This window comes from Etheostoma cragini, chromosome 5, assembly GCF_013103735.1.
Source record: "Etheostoma cragini isolate CJK2018 chromosome 5, CSU_Ecrag_1.0, whole genome shotgun sequence".
Taxonomy (NCBI): Eukaryota; Metazoa; Chordata; class Actinopteri; order Perciformes; family Percidae; genus Etheostoma; species Etheostoma cragini.
Window position 1 is genome coordinate 1,999,801 of NC_048411.1, and position 17,312 is coordinate 2,017,112.

The 17,312-nt window shown below is 38.8% G+C and overlaps 1 protein-coding gene across 5 annotated transcripts in view; it reads right to left on the minus strand.

Moving 5' to 3' along the window:
• Positions 1-1,950: 1,950 nt before the first annotated feature.
• Positions 1,951-17,312, minus strand: part of golga1 (golgin A1) — a 26,018-nt gene continuing 10,656 nt past the window's right edge. For 4 of the 5 annotated variants that reach the window (XM_034872413.1, XM_034872411.1, XM_034872412.1 and 1 more), the window contains 17 exons: positions 16,777-16,888; positions 16,579-16,662; positions 15,553-15,678; positions 14,051-14,146; positions 13,142-13,237; positions 12,270-12,365; positions 11,793-11,933; positions 10,980-11,054; positions 10,150-10,239; positions 9,777-9,879; positions 8,742-8,902; positions 8,166-8,324; positions 7,971-8,030; positions 6,224-6,448; positions 5,933-6,019; positions 4,985-5,073; positions 1,951-4,950 (listed from right to left, as the gene is read on the minus strand). In XM_034872413.1, the coding sequence (XP_034728304.1) occupies positions 4,993-5,073; positions 5,933-6,019; positions 6,224-6,448; positions 7,971-8,030; positions 8,166-8,324; positions 8,742-8,902; positions 9,777-9,879; positions 10,150-10,239; positions 10,980-11,054; positions 11,793-11,933; positions 12,270-12,365; positions 13,142-13,237; positions 14,051-14,146; positions 15,553-15,678; positions 16,579-16,662; positions 16,777-16,888 (1,792 nt within the window). In that variant the 3' untranslated portion in view covers positions 1,951-4,950; positions 4,985-4,992. The remainder of the gene's footprint in view (positions 4,951-4,984; positions 5,074-5,932; positions 6,020-6,223; positions 6,449-7,970; positions 8,031-8,165; positions 8,325-8,741; positions 8,903-9,776; positions 9,880-10,149; positions 10,240-10,979; positions 11,055-11,792; positions 11,934-12,269; positions 12,366-13,141; positions 13,238-14,050; positions 14,147-15,552; positions 15,679-16,578; positions 16,663-16,776; positions 16,889-17,312) is intronic. The other variant, XR_004656734.1, reaches the window with a different exon arrangement.

The following is a 17,312-nucleotide window of genomic DNA, read 5'->3' on the forward strand; positions in this document are numbered from 1 at the left end:
CACAGCTAAAAATCTCTTCATAACGTATACTTTATGTATACTGTATTAGTCCCGCAAGGGGAAATTACAATTTAGACTCTGTTGTTATTACACAAATATGCCCAGTACCTATACATGCACTAAATGGAGAGATGTCAGAGTAGGGGGGGCTACTCCTCCAGCTACCAGTCCACCACCATACTTTGGCCAGTATGAGGATTTGAACCAGCAACCCTCCGGTTCCCAACCCAACTGGTCTGGAATATCAGAATAGCTGTAGTTAATTTGTTTGTTTGTGGTCTTGGGTGTCTTTTTTTTAGTTTTACACATTTGAGTGCCTTTTAATGTGTGTGACATGTAAGTTCTGGTTCTAATAGTTGATAATGGTTCTGTAACATATTATATTTTATGTAATGTTTTTGCCGATGTATAGACACATTTGCAGACTGCAACCTTGGAAGTTTGTGATCAACACTGTATGGTGATGTGCCAAGTGGTACCCATTTCATAGTGGGGGAGGTGTTACATCCCTAAACCTTACTACCTGGTTTCAAGGGAAGGGGTAGGGGGAAGGGGAAGGGGGAAGGTAGAGAAATGGGATTCAGTCTGTCCTAATAGTAAATCAAAAAACAGGAAATAGCCTACAGTTCAGAAAGTACTCACATTCCTTTATTTTTTCACATTTTGTCATGTTGCAGCCTTATGCAAAACAAATTTAAATGTATACTCGGTACCACACAACAACAGCAAAACAGGCCTTTGAGATGTTGTTGTTTTGCAAATGTATTAAAAAGAAAAAAAACGGAAGAATCACATTGCTTTGTAAAACTCAGGCACTTTTGTACTCATGCTAAATGAATGAAAGGATTATGCATTGGAGAGTGCATCACCCATCACATCTTGTATTGATTATGTGTATGTTAATCAGTATTTGTATGTGTAAACCACTAAACTAAAGACAGGGAGCGTCCTACAGTGCTGTGAGTCTTTGTGAAACAGATGCCATCCACTTTTGGTTTCAGCACTGTTGGCTCTTAATCAGGGAACAGAGGCATTAGGTTGAAGCAAATATGACAAAAAGCCTTTTTTACATTAAAGTTACCTAGTGACCCTTTGAGAAAATCTTTTTTTGAAACAGGAAAAGGCATTTTCAATACCAGCATTTGCATTGTGATGCAGTGGTTGGCACTGTTTCTTCAAAGAAATGTAGAAATGATAATGGGTGCAACTTCTGGTTAGAAGTGAAGTAGCCGGTAACCACTTTTTATACTTTACTTTATATATATATATATATATATATATAAATATATATATATATATATATATGACCTTTTCAATGGAATTCCATTGCTAGGCAACAGTCTGGGCCCTTGCTAACGTCCTGTCAGTTGATGCAATTCACAAACATTGCAACAGTACAAAGATAAAAAAAAAAGAAGGTAAAATGTTAATAATTCAATTGTTTGTACATAACTAAAGTACAAAAGTAGAAAAGGGGCTAGGACCAGAAAAATATGTTTTATTAACTTCTTCCTACTTTACTTTTCAAACATGGAAATCTTTATCCGAATCATAGTTCATTCATAGTTTTGAAAGATATGTTTGCTGTGTATTTAGTTTTTGTTGCATGGACTGAAATGTACATGTACTTACAGTACTTTCTCTTTTTAATTTCAACATGTTCAAAATGAACCTTATCAACAATAAGAAAAAAAATCTTTCACAAACTACAAATTTCCCATAGGTGTGAATGGTTGTTCTACAGCCCGGTGAGTTACTCCCACCACCTGTCATGGGTGCACACCGCCTCTCACCCACTGTCAACAAAGAAACATTCCCACCAAAGATGCAGGGTTTGGAGCCAGAACGTGTGATTTGATTGATTTATTATTAATAAATGTGGGAAAAGAAAAACCTTTGTAATATAAGCAATTGTTAAATCGTAAAAAGCAAAAGACAGAAAAGCTGTAGTGATTGTACAATCGTGTTTCATGGTTTAATCTTACAGCAGAATCAGATTCAAAAGTGCTTTTCTTTGTTTCTTTAGTTTCTCATGGAGACAGTCTATTACCTCACCCAGCAGAGTCTGGGGGACCGCAGCAGTTCGTTACCTGTCAATAATAACACAAGATGATGACAATTTGGCATTTAAAGATGTTCTTTTTCCAAAATATAGATAGGAGATATAATTTGAAATACCAGAAAAACAACAATCCAACCTAAAATACAGTGATCTTCTGCAGACAGCACCCCAATGGATTCATATCGTAATCATATTACTGAAATAAATACAAATGAAGAATCCTGTGGCTTTTTGAATTGAAGAGAATTATAAAAGACTAACCGGGATCTTTTGGGGAGTCAATGCATTGATGCACGACTCCCTGGGCTTCCACTGATATAAATAGAAAAAAAGAAATCATGTTGTGACCGACGTCACACTGTGCGGAAGGATAGTGATGAGCAGTGGGAAGGCGGCAGAAAGACATATGGGTTGTGGTATATGATGATGCTGATAAATACTGCAAACTGGTCACATCAAACCATTTACATCAACTGATTTATAAAGTTCTCAATGCATACAATATGTACATATTTCTATACATAAATATGTGGAATGTAGGTTCATTTACATTACCAAAGGCGGGTAAAGGTAGAGCAAGTCCTCCAGTCATCATTTACAGGCCATTCACTTATTTTATGACATATATATTATCCAAATGGACTATAGTGTAAATCATTCATATTGGTGTTAAAAGACAGTCTCTGCATACAGCTTGCATCAGCCATTTTTTGTGTCCCCAGTAGCAGCGTTTGCACAAAAAAAAAAAAGAGTCTTTATTTTACCCTGACTGGAGCCTCCAAGCCAGAACTTCCAAGCTACGTAAATACAGTACGATCCCACAACAAACTCTTTAGTCAAATGTTTTAGTTTATGGGTGCTTTTGGTTAGGGCCGGGGTTAGATTGGCAATCCAGGTGAACAGAGGGAGGATCTGAGAGCAAGGTCTGCTGGGAGGCTCACGTCATAGTAATAACAGTCCAATGGCCAAGCAGTAAGGTATGAGCTGTTCAACTACAGCGCAGCCAAATTCAGCCTGCATGTTGGCTCACAGGCCACCATGTTTATTTTTACTGTAAATTTTTATATATTTAGGCCAACATATTAGCAGATTTTTAAACTCTGCATATACTATACTGCATAACTGGTACCAGCCTCTTAAATCAGTACCAGTACCACATGAAGAAAATGACATTTCAAGGCAAAATGACAGCGAGGGAGTTTCATTTAAAAATGCATGCCCAACTTAATTTTGATTATTGATAAATTAAACATTAAAATAAAAACAAACGGTAAAATGTCAGCGTTGTCTTTTCTTGAAGGGGTGCTACAGGACAGAAATCCTAGCCTGGATTCTTTTGTTGGTGCAAGGAGCTTTCTAAAGTGGTCTTATACTAACTGCAATCCTTGGCCATCAGAACACACTAGGGCTGCACAATGAATATATATATATAGTTTTTTTATTGTCATCGCAATTTCAACTGGCGGGTTAAACACAACGCAAAAGGCTGCGATGTCTCGTGGAAGACACTTTCAGTAGAAAACTGCACTGTAAAATTCAACGGTCATTCTTTTATTAATTGTGTCTTTTATATTTAATTCAAAGTTCACTTTGTCCAATAAACGAATGTTGGAAATGATTGTTTGTGAGTGAATATGAATGAGTTTTAAATTCAAAACGCAATTAGTTTTTTACCAGAACACTGAAAGCAGTACACATAAATATCTGTTTATCGTACGCAATATCGTTATCACAATATTCAACGTTAGCACATATTGCATAATTTCCTCATATCATGCAGCCCTAGTAGACACACAATCATTAAAATGCTATTGTGAATATTTCTACAGATAGTAAAGAAAACAATTCCGTAAAGAACAATGGTTGACGATATTTTTATGAAAATTGATGAATGGGCCTCAAACTCCAAATGTAGTTTTAAATATTGACATAAATGTGAACTATTTATGTCCATTTGGCGCGTTATTATGAATCCATGTAACATCTAGGCATGTCTCGCCCTATGAAGCACCTTGATTGGTTTGGGTTACGCATTGACTTTTATTGGTTAAGGTAAGGCTAGCCCATTGTTCAGGGGGTAGGACCTGAACATCGGGTTATGTTACCTTGCCTTAGCATGGACGCCTAGCCAGTAGTAGTGTGGGATTGCTATTGAAGGGCTGGTCTAGCCTAAAAGTTGCATGGGTTCCATAATGCCCATTTGGCAAATACTATTAAATAACCTCTCACTGATACTGAAACCAATCAGCTTGGGGAACTGTAGTGACCATTTAATGCTATTTTAATAAGAAGCCCTCCATGTCATTAAAACCTAAAGATGAACCAAGTGACAGAATCCTTCAGCAATCAATGCCGCACCATTTGTTGAGTGAAGACAGTCGCATCAAGTCACATGTAGATGTAACTTGTGTTGTTAGAATCTGGGCAGAATTAAGGCAGCCCCAAAGTTAACAGTTATGTCAGTCTGGTAATTCCTCTGTCTCATTTCTGACATGCTTACTCGCTTTCTGCTGTTTCCACTAAACAGAAAACATCAGATTTGCGACATTTGTCAGGTAAGAAAAAGGAGACTTGAGACACTTAAAGCTCCAGTGTTAATTATGTGTGATAGTTTACCCTCTATAATGGTTAAAAGTCCATCTGCTTCAACCACTGACAAGGAAATAATGTCATAAAAAAAAAAAGATAAAGACAAAAAAAGTCAACAGCTGATTAGGAACATAATGTGCAGCTGTGTCCGAACAGTCCTTCACACACGGAGCCCGAGAAAAACTGTGGGAAGCTGTTTAAAGCTGAGTCCTGCTCAGTGATGGAAGCCACAGCGGACGGATATTTTCCTCCTGCGGTGGTCCTTTGGTTCCTTTCTCTCCATCGCTATTGCTATAGCTACATAGTTATAGCTATAGCTAAATAGCTATAGTTGCAGCTCATCAGCTCCAGTGAGTTGGATTGCCTGAGATTGAAGGCCGGATGGCACCCTTTGGAGAAGGCTTGGATCCAAACCAGGACATCTAGAACACAAAACATAGCAGTCATGAGGTAAGCAACGTACTGTATAAAAAGATTTATGGGGGAAATTTTATTCTAAAGTTGAGAAGTTGCCCAAATTTGGTGTCAATTGAAACAAAAGTGGGAGGAGATAGGTTTAAGAACCCTTGCAGTTGTTGCAAAAAGTAGAGTGATGGACTTCAAAATTGCTACTAGGTAACAGCGGAGCATGGTTTCTGCTCTATTGGGGCTACAGTTTGGCAAGTTGCGACATGTACGGCTGATCTGTTATGGACCTGGACCCCATGGAACCAAGAGAAAAATTCTAAATACAACAAAACTGGTGAAGGTTGACTTAAACCACTCGTGGGTGCCACTTAAGGAGGATTTCTTTCTTACATGTGGTTCTTGGCCCATTGTGAGCCGTGGTGTGAAATTATGTTCTGACCAAGCGGTTCTTTCTTCTTTTTTTAAGGTTTCTACTTGCACCCCAGATGCTAACTTAATAGGTTTTGGTTAGTGCGCCCTCATGGCGTACATGTTTGAGACTTTTCCTCCCTGATCACATTAACTTTAGTGCGGATTAATTAAACATAAATATTCAAAAAACAAATATTATTAATGGGCATTTTAGGCATTTATTTTTATAGGACAAACTGAGAAATGAAAGGGGAGGGAGAGGGGGTATGACCTGCCGCAAAGGGCTGCAGGTCGGAGTCAAACCTGCTGCGTCGAGGAGTAAACCTCTAAATATGGGTGCGTTCTCTACTAGGTGAGCTACCCAGGCGCCCATTAGTGGAGTTTTAATTGACACATTCCAGACGTCTAAGAGCAGATGTCTGTTTGAAATGAAAGTGTTTAAAGCTGATGACTTAAACCAACCTTGTACTCAAGAGTTTGTTTCAACATATCCTCTTCCTCACGAGTGAAGTTCAGCAGCACAGAAACAGCTCGTATTAGCTGGAATGCCTGTAAGACACGAATAAAAAGAGATTTAAAAAAAGAAATAAAAAAGAAAGAAAGAGCAAGACACAGAGATTCCGACTGGGTGTGTAACAGAACCAGGGTCAGTCATTTAGTCAATACCAGGCAGACCTACAAAGCTGCACACAAAAGCTTTATCTACGTATTTTAGATGTCTTAGGACTTAAATAATGTGCACTGAGGACCTACCTCAGCCTCTCTGGATGACATAAATTTGAGTACGACATGTTTGAGATACTCAAAGTTGATCTCTCGTGAGTCGTTGAGGTCTGACGTGTTGGTCACCGTGGTGTTGGAGGTTGGGGGGCTCTGCATCGATGCTGGCAGCGGGTCTGGACAAAATCTCTCTTGTTTTTCTGCTCGACTCTCTGGAAATTTCTCTCTCCCTTCAGCTTCTGGCTCAGGCTTTAACTTCTACAGAGGATAAAGAAAAAGACACTCAAAAAGTATTTAGACCCCTTCATCTCGCTGCTCTAACAGCAGCTCTATAGCTAGCTCTGTCTGTGGTTTTTGTATGTGTGTGTGTGTGTATCTGATTTTTTTGGATAAGATTTGATATTTTTGTCCCTTTTTTAGAAGTTTTCACTAACACCACCTTACTACCACTAGTTTTACACACATTTTTGGAATCCATGGTTGATAACCCTCATTTATATAGAATTATACCTATTGTTTAAGTTAAAAAAGCAGAAATTATGAATTATTTTGACTAGTTAAGATCAGAGGAATGAAAGTGATAAATTGTATTGGCAAAGAGCATTGTAAGGAACCCTATCCATTTTGTTGTTGTAATTTAGTTAAAAAGAAACCCATATTTCAGAAGTAGATATGTTTACCTCATTAATCTACACTCAATACCCCATAATGACAAAGTTAAAACAAGATTTTTGATTGATTGGGTTCTCAATCAACTCAACTCAAGGACATTGCTACTTGTCTGGCTGCCATTGTAAATAAGAACCTGTTCTTAATGACTTGCCTGTAAAAATAAAGGTGAAATAAGACATCAGCTGTAACAGTGGATGGCGTGTTATTTTAAGAGCTCCTGTTCCTTGCCAGAAACTGAAGGTTAGATTTTGTTATGTGTTCCACAAGGTAAAGAAAGTCCCCAAGCACTGTATAACTAAAAACACTAAGTTAAATCTCGAAGATTACCGTCTACGTTATAGCCTTATAAAGCGTGTCTGTTTGAAGTGTGATTATTTGAAGAACCAAACCATTTCTGTAAATGAGTCAATAAGCGCCTTGGAAACAGATTGAGATTCCTTTGTGTTTCAAGCCCTTAAATGAGGAATGTTTGCCTCAACCACCACTTGAAATCCCTGTTCCCGGTCTGTTCTACCTGCCCGGGTGCACTTCACCCAACACATCGCAGAGACTTTAATGGGGTTCACTGCCAGAAAGATAAGATTACATAAAGAACAGGCTGGACTAGCTCCTTTATCAAGAATTGTTCAGTTTGGGCTGTTCACTAGGGCTGGGTACCGAATTCGATACTATTTAGCCACTGACCGTATTGAGTATTGAAAAATACCTCCTCATTCAATACCCAATTACAATACCAAAGGAGTAAATCTCATTAGCGTCAGTGAGCCATTAAGCATGCAGAATGCTTCTACCAAGATCTAATAGTGTATGTGATTGGCTGTTACATGTCATAGAGACACGCAGGAGAAACTCTACGCTACACACTGGGAAGGGGCTCATGTAGTAGGAGCTGGAAAACAAATAAAAAGATGTGTGTCATAATGTTGTAATTTCTATTTGTTTTATAAAATTGGTATCGAAAGAAGAATTGTTTAGGAACTGGTATCAAAGTCAGGGTATTGGCCTGGGTACCACTATCAAAAATCCAAAAATTGGACCAAGCCTAGTTTGCAGACATATTGAGACCAAAGGAAAACAGAAACCCATGATGAGATTCACTGTGTCTCACCAGTTCCTTCTGCAGCGTCCTCTTGAGCTCTGCCAATCTCTGCTGCAGCTGCTTGATGCTCTGCAAAAATAAATGTCAATGTGTTTTATCTGTGGGAGGAGATGTCTCTTGCGAATGTGTCTGCTTGGAGCTGATATTGCTATATTTGATAAAAAGCTAGAGGACCAACAGAGTGGGAGTATGAAGGGAACTGACCCTGTTCTTGTCGGTGAGCTGCTGCTCTAGCTCTCTGTTGACCTTCTGAATGTGATCCAGATCATCCACCGTCACACTACCGTTATGATCCTCCTCACACACTTCACGGCTGTGGAGCTGTTCTGTCAAGGTTTCCACCTCAACCTCCAGGTATGAGATCTGACGCAACATACCAAACCACACTGACCATTAATTCATATGTGTATATATGTATATTAGTGGCAGTTACCCTCTATAAAGAAGCTGTAGCAGAAAACATGTTATAGAAATGAGCAAATCTGAATGTAGACGAGATAAAAGCAATGTGATAATGGCACATACAAAGAGAATAAATGAATGTATACTGTAGGGCTGGGCAACATATTGATTATTGTTTTTTTACTGTGTGACAGGCAATGAGCCAGATATTAAAGACTGACTTCTGGGCAGAGTTGAACAAAACAATGAAAGGAAAAACATCTGCTTGGAGTTAAAATCCTTAACAACTTCCTAATTGTGCTTGCTGCAATAATAAAAAGTATACCATTTAACAGCTTATGTACGTATGCATTTCTGACTTTGTGTGTAGGTGCTAACCCGCGCCTGGCAGCCGTCTAGCTGCTGTGTCTGGCTGAGCAGCTCCTCCCTCAGGCTGATCAGCTGGGAGTCTTTGTCCAGCTCCATCTGCTCTAGCTGGGCTCGCTGCTGCTCCACAACCTGCTGTAGCTGGACCAGTGATGCCTGCCGACACTGCACCTCTGAGAGAGAGAGAGAGACAGAGACAGAGACAGAGACACACAGACACACACACACTTTTAGTTGCACACATTTGCCTAAGAGTTCCATAATACAGTAGTAATCGCTTAAAAATTAAAAGGGCATGTATATGCCTCCATCTGGTGGACAACAGTTAAACTTCAGTTTTGAAGCCAGGGCTGTGGACTGGCAGCCTAACATAATTTAATTTATAATTTCATGCTGGTTCTAATGTGTTTCCATGGGACATTTTGTCCACAAGGTTCTGAATGTCATTGGATACACAGTTTATTGTATTAGACTTATTACAGGAACTGTGTGCTTCAACTAATAACATTTGGAGAAAGACTTGACCAAAATGTACGGTACATGCCTTAACAGCCAAAATACACAATTGTATTTGAGCCAAAAATGATAAAACAACACAATAAACCACTTAAAATACAAAACATAAAATTCACAATCCAAAATATTGGATTTTAGACCTCTTTCATTTTATTGCGGAGTTACAGGCAACCTGCAGCCACACAAGTACAGTATTCATAACTTCCCCTATATTTGTAGTCTTTTCAGAATGGAAAAACATTGACACCATCATGTAATGTTAAATCTTTCTCCTGAAATCCACAATTTCTGTTTTATTGTTTCAATCCACAATCAAATCCCTCCTTACGATGGTGAACCACATCGATGGATCACATTGGATTTGTCATAAAATGTTAAGATGATATTTTACCTAATTGTGGTCCACCATTTTAATAAATGAGCCACTACTGTTACACAAAAAAGAAATACTTTAGGAGCGTAAGTCATGATTTCAAAATGGAAGCAAAGGAACTTTAGTTAGCAATTTTTAAAGAGTTTGTGTTTCTGTACCATTTTGGAGAGTTTTGATGTCTTCCTCTCTCAGTGCTAGCTTCTCAGTGACAGCGGACAGTTCCTGCTGAGAGATCTGTAGACATGGGGTCAGCTCTCCAACCTGACAACAAGCAAAGGCAAACACTTTCCATTACATGGTGCAGACTTTCCCACTCACACAGAATGACAACCGGCTCTCAATTTCTTTAACATTATAATCTGTGGGTGATCAAATACAAAGGTACAGTGCACTTATTAACAACTTGTCTGTTCTTCCTTTGAACTTGTCCAGAGAGAGAGACTGCTCCATGATTGAGGGGAACCCCATGTTAGCCATTGCCTATTGATTATTATGAACATTGCATGATGTACAGTATGTTGGCCTACAGACCTGTGTTTGCAGCTCCTCCTTCTGTCGTCTGGTTTCTTCGAGAGCTTTGGCAATTTCTGTGCTCACTGTCTGCTGACTGTTCAGCTCCGCCTGAGGTAACACATTAAAAAGGGAATTTTGGGTTGAGTCAAGCTAGATCATATTTGCTAATGCCGTTTTTCCATTACATGGTACCTGCTCCACTCGCCTCGACTCTACTTGCCTTTTTTGGTTTTGCTGTTTCATGTTAGACTAAAAAGGTCTATCACTGTAGGGATCCTTTCCATATTGGTGTCATACACTTAGAATAATAATCTAAGGGTCTAAGAGTCTGTCAATGGCAAAAACAGCCCTTTTAGATTTAAAGACTGTCCCATCAGTCACTTAGACACATACATATAGGAAAAAAGGGTCTAGATTGAAATAAAAAAACAAAGTTTCCATTTAGGACTAAGACTACAGATACCTCTGATTTCCTTTTATGAACATTACCATTTTTATAAGTCTTTAGATCTCTATATTTCTACTGGATCTGATAATTTTGGTGAATTGTGAGTAATACATATATTGCTTTTGGCGTCAGTGAAGCTGTATCATATTATGTGAAGTCTATAACTGGATGGAATGTGCAAGGTTTGCTAGTCTTGCTTTGCTAGACGCTCCTCCAAAGCGCGCTGAAGGAGAGTCTGGCTGGTTCACATAGCATTCAGGGATGGGACGAAAATGTGCTCTGGTTTAATGGTATTTCTTAAAACCAATCACATTAACACCAGATAATATGAATCATCTGCACTTAAAAGTCAATCAAACATGAATTTGTGCATTCAAAAAACTATTAAAATTGATCTTACCCTGCACTGTTCCAGCTCCTCCGTCCGCAGGCTCAGAGTGGCGTTTGCTTCGTCCCTCTGCTTGTCCAGATCAGCCTAGCACACAGCAACAGCAAAGAGTAACAGTCATTACAGAGCAAACCAATGACCATTCATTAACCTAGAGCAGTGTTTCTCACATGGGGGTATGTGTATACGTAGGGAGTGCAGAGGGTATGTGAAATTTAAAAATATTTCAAAAAAGCAATTCAAAGGGCGTACTATTGAAACAAGTTGGAGAAACACTGTCCTAGAGTAACAGCATGACTCTGGGGTTCCCCCAGGAAAGTTGTTTGCCACGTGGCAAGTGTCTTTTTTTTAAATAAGAGCTCGGTTGGGGCTAGTCACAGACTGAGAGCAGCATTAATGTAGAGTAGTTTTCATAATAACTAAATCATGGATGGAATTGTGAAATTAAAAAAGCTAAACACAAATTCCATGGGCTCAACATTAAGGCAGTGCTAAACGCTAACTGGAGATTTGAAAATATGACTACGTCTAAGTTTCCAATGAAACATCTTAAAAATACATTCTAAAATTATTCCCATAGTTTAAGCCTGGGGCGGGGGGCAACTCAGGCCCGGTGTGCCATCAGGCTTACAATACACTGGGGGAAACCCTGTAATACTGCACAGATTACGATACAAATACATAATACAAATACATTTGTAGGAACTGACAGCATTGCATTTTAATGGAATTGTATTTTTATATGATTTTACGTGACAAATAAGTTGTTTGATTGATACATTTTTTGAAAAATGAAAATAGTTGAAATTGAGAAGAAGAACTTACCATTCTGTCATGCAACATCTGTCTTTCTGTCTGTAAAGAGCTGAGGCTTTCCTCCAAGCGGCTGGTCTTCTCCTCACTCTGCTGCAGTAACAAACACACCTGCTGCTCTAGAAAGGCCTTCTCTGCACTCCACTCTCCTAGCTGAACACAACACACAAATGCATATGTAACATACACATACAAAAAACTACTTTAACAAGGGCTGAACGATAGGAGGAAAATATGCAATGTGTGATAACGATTTGAAATATCTTGATAATGATATAACTTGGGGTAAATATTAAAGTTTACTCAGTTCCACTGCTTTCAGTATTCTGCTAATTTTTTTGGGGGGATTTCAATATAATATGCAACACTAAAAAAAGGAAAGTTATATTTATTTGCAGTTTTCTGCTGATATTGTCTTTCAACTAGCACAAAAAAAGAGAGTGGGAAAAGAGTCATTTTGTGCTCTTTCTTGACTGTTGTGGCACTCACCTGTGTCGCCATGTGCTGCTGTTTCTCTGTGACCTGTTGCTCTGCACTCTTCAGTCTCTCTCTACTCTCCTGGACTTTCTGCTCCAAATTAGCTATCTGAGACGGAAAGTAGTACAATGAATGATTGTGACTTGACTTCCACACTGAACAGCATCATCTGCCACTCAACAGAAATCCTTTTGTTTCCTGTTAAAAGTTAGGGAACCAGACGTATTAGTATGAATTGTTATACACATAAGTCAGCCCAGCAAGAATGCCCTGGTCATTGCTTAAAGGTGCCCTGCCACACGCTGTTGGCTGCTGTTCTGACTCGGGTGCCTGGGTCTGTTTCCCAGATTCAGTAACCTGCCGTTAGCGTCCTTAGCATCGGAGTTAAGTACTGATCGGGTTTGGATGGCATGATATTGGCTGGCTGCTAGCTGGCTGGGGACAGACTGTGGATGTCATCCTGACTGAAGCAGATAGACAGGAGGTGTACAAAACATACAACGTTGTACGAAAAAATCTTTGGTGTTCGATTGATCAATATTGAAATCAATAAATATTGATTGTAAGGTCTCTGTTTCATTACGGTGTTGCAAAGTGGCATGTAATCAATAACTCTAAGATGCCATGAGGCAGGAAAACGGTTATATTACATTGAATACAGTATAACTGTATACCCCCCGGTTATCGTTAAAGTCCTACATATGGACCTAACATCATGTTTCACTGTTGTCAGCTGTCATCTGACAGTCTTTACGCTCCCTTGGTCCCCACATCCAAGTGATTTTGTTAATGAACAATGATTTAAGAGGATCAAGAAGCTGATTAAGGTCATTTAATAATTCCATGATCTGCTACTGTTGCAGTAATGTGATCTGATTGCTTACTTGTGTGTCAGTTCGCTCTCTGTAAGCTCTGGAGGAGTCGTCTTTGTGTCGGAGAAGGGTCTGCAGATCAGTAATGCTGCAGCTCATTCTGGATACCTAGTTCAGACAGGACACAAACAGCTAAAGGGACATTCTGTCACACTGTTTTATTATCTTTGCTAAGACTGTTCTCAATATGAAAGCCGCATTATTTTCCCGAGGAAGCATTGCCTTTGTCAACATTTCCTTTGGATTGAAATTTTAATAAGGGTTGCACAATGTATTGTGTTTTTATCTTCTTTGCAATATTAACTGCCACCAGAAATACATCGCAAAAGGCTGCAACAAATCGCAAAAGACACACAGAGAATTTGTGTTAGTTGAAAGAAGATATCAGCGGAAAGTTGCACTTTAAAATGGAACTGCCATATTTTTAGTGGTGACTTTTAAATTCAATTCAATGTTGAATTTTTTTCAATAAAACAATGATGAACATTGTTTCCTTTTATTTGCTTTATATTCAAAAAGCAGTTTATTGTATTTTAGCACAATACTGAAAGCAGATAAAAGGAATACACTTTAATATCTGTTTACTTATTGCAAGTAACATCATTAAAGCAATTTTCAACTTTATCGCATATTTTCCTAATATTGTGCAACCCTAATTAAACTGACCAGATTTCATGTCATTTTAGTGGAAACGGGAACAAATAAAGGTGCATTCTTTCTATTCACCTGAAACTGAAAGAGTATAAACTGTTATTTAATGACCTAAGTTTGCTAACTTAGCAAAGTGAGAAGATTTTACAGCAGTTATAATTCAACCTAATCCACAAAAAAAAAGATATAACAATGGCTTTCTAGATTTGATGCCAAATGTTGGTTTATAGATTTAGTAGGTGTGGTTAGTGTTCAGATGCAGCGGTTTACCTGCGTCTCCAGAGAGCTGACAGTTTCAGCGTGGTTGGTACGAACGAGCAGCAGCTCTGCTCTGGTGTCTTCCAAACTCTGCTCCAGGCTGGACTTCTGAAAAGGAAACAACTGGACTGATAAATAGGAGGTTACATCATTCCCTAATCATAATGAAATACATTTAACGTAAGCTTGACATCTATTAGGCTTGGGATATTATTACGATTTTAAACATATTGCAGTTTATTGACTTTTTATCCAACTTTAAATTATGTCCCCAAAGAAAAATGTTGTCAACATCTGTTTTATCTAAAAATATACATTTGTTCATCTCTAGGGTTTTCCTGCATTTTCCTGCAAAGAGGAATTTTTGTCAAAGATGTTTTTAACCAGCCTCAAGTCAAAATCAACAGCACCAAAACGATAAGAATTGGGAATGAAAGTCTAATTTGTAGACGTTGCTTTTGAACTGAGGCAGATTGCACATTTCAGTTTACAGGAAAGTACTGATAATATTTAGATTTTTTTTAATTATTATTAAAACTTAAACTTTTGTGATTAATGTTTTGTTTGACAGTTCAATGTTCCATGCTTATTAAAAGAAAAACACTTACTGTTCATATCTATGTTCTCATTCTTGCATAAGAATATAGAGAAGCTTTGATGCTGTCTCATGTTATAATGCTCAATGACATCTTTTATCTGTTTTATAGTAACTATTGAACTTCTTTGAAACTTTTTTTTTTTTTTTGGGGGGATCGCAAATCGAATCGTAATTAGGGATCAACCGATTTTTCATTTTAGTGCCGATATCGTTTTTTTTCATCAGCCTTAGCCTGTGACCAATACGGGCTGCCGATTTTCTTGAGCCGATATTTGGAGCCGATACTGCTCTGCCATTTCTTTAAAAATAATAAAGAAAAACACAGAAAAATCAGTGTCACTGATGCAATCATCTTACCATATCACCCAAATGATGTGTACAATGTGCATCATACGGATGGGTGCACTGAATATGGTTAACTGTGCATCTACAACACAGCCTTGATGATGCATTGGTTGCTAATATATTATAAGACAGATATAATCAGGTTATCACTAAATGTCCTGTGTCAAACATTTAAATAATTTAAGAAAACAATAAACCTGAAAAGTAGCCGTTGAAATAAAGTCCTTGCTTTGTAATTTAAGACTGCCGTGGTGCTAATGGGGGAGGGGCAGTGCAGCAACACAGTGTGTAAATAATGCCGGGAGAAAACTATTGCTGAGCGCAGCAGCCACGTATCGGCCCGATATATCGTCCGGGCGATAAAATCGGCCTATCAACAATTGTAATTGCAATATCTTGTAGAAAATTCACAATTTCATTTTTTGCACCAAAAAACAATGGTAATCTGTTGAGTGGCTGATGAAATTTGACCATTCACTAGCCATTTGGCTGGTAGACAAATAAGTTAACTTTGAACCCTGGTTCTAGCCAACAGTGGCCTAAACTAAGCCCTTGTCTGGATGTTCTTCACCTCCTGGAGAAGCTCCTGGAGATGCTCGTCCTGGCTCAGGTTCCCATGCAGCCGTCTCTCCAGAGATGTCACTTTCTTCTGAAGGTCCACTAACAAGCGCTCCTTGTCCTCCTCCGTTACAGCAGCCTGACGATGGCGATGGAAGACATGAAACACGTTTCCAGCAAACTTTATCTCAACTTAATTTTTACAACCTGTATTCTTAATATTGTTATTCTAAAAGAGAATGATTTACTCACAATTTATAACAACAGCTTATGTCACCAGTCACTTACTTTTAAACGACAAAAAAGAAAAAAACACTCGATGGCGGAGGGGTACTTTACAATAACAATGAATGCACAATAAGCTTACGAGTTTCCACTGAACAAACCCATTGGTGTTATTTCTCCTAGAGCAGCAGTGGCCATGGAGTCTCAAAGTGCACAAAGTCTCCTCTGTGTATATAGATGCTGACAGTCGTACTGTTTGTCTCAGTGTTGGAATCCTTATGAGTGAAATACTGCCACATGGTAGACTATATTAACAACATTTCATTTAAGGGGTTGCCCCTCATTTCGGCCTGATGTCCGTGTCTCTGCCCTCTGTCTCTGTGTTGGCGTTCTAACCTCTGGTGGATTTCTGACGACTATGGTTACCTGCTCCTCAGATCTCTGCAGGGTAAATCCAGACAGCTAGCCAGACTTTCTGTCCAATCGGAGTTTTCTGTTGCACGACAAACTTTTGAACGTTCACATGTTCCACCAAAACAAGTTCCTTCCCGAGGCTATTTTGCAGAGGCACAGTGGCCCTGTCCTGCACCTAGCAACGCCCAGGCGATTTTGATTGGTTTAAAGACAGTAACGGTGGACTAAAATTACCTGCTGCCAAGTGTAGTGTTCACTAGCGTCACACACAGTAATGCTTTTCTGTCCTGTAACTTCCATTTTGGAGCACAAGAAAGAGTGACGTGCAGGCATTTACCGAAATAAGGCACCATAAGGTAGCCAACCCTAATGGAGAGTCCCAATGTAATTATGTTCTGACCTTTTGTTGTTGCAACTTCAGGGCCTCATGCTCAGTCTGTAATTCTTGGAGGGACCTTTCTAAAGTTGACACCGTACTCTGTGACTGGAAAACAAACATTCACAGCTGCCTTGAAAAATTATTTATGAATAAATAGTTTTGATGTCTTCAGTAATGAAGTGGTAGAGTGTAGCTTGTGGGCTTGTGTTCAGGACTGACCTTCTGGAAGTCTTCAGAAACCCGCTGGATGACTGACTGCAGCTCCTGGCATCCTCCCTCCAGCTCACTGATCTTCTTGTCCGCCTCCTCTCTGAGCAGCAGCAGTTCCTCTCTGTACACATTTAATGACATGCACAAAAAACACAACAAATGTTATCTGAGAATTTCTAGAGTGAGGTGTGAAGCTAACTTTAAAGCTAACAAAGGCAAATCCCCAATGTAATTGCCAGGGATTTGGTTTGTATTTTTAACAGATTTTTAATTGTAGCAAAGCAGCTAAACACAGCTGACTTAGTAGCTTGACCAACAACTTTGAAAAGAACATAGAAATCTACAGAAAACCTGAAAGGTAAGGGGAAACAAAAGTTTAACGTGTACAGACGAGTTAAACGTAGGTTTTGGCCAAATGTAACTTTTTTTTACTTCTTTATTGAGCTGTTTTGAGGGTGAGACAGCCGTGCCTTTTTCCAAAAATCAAAAAAGTTCATTTTATTTCTCAGTAATGTACACTCAGCAACCCATCTTGACAGAAAAAA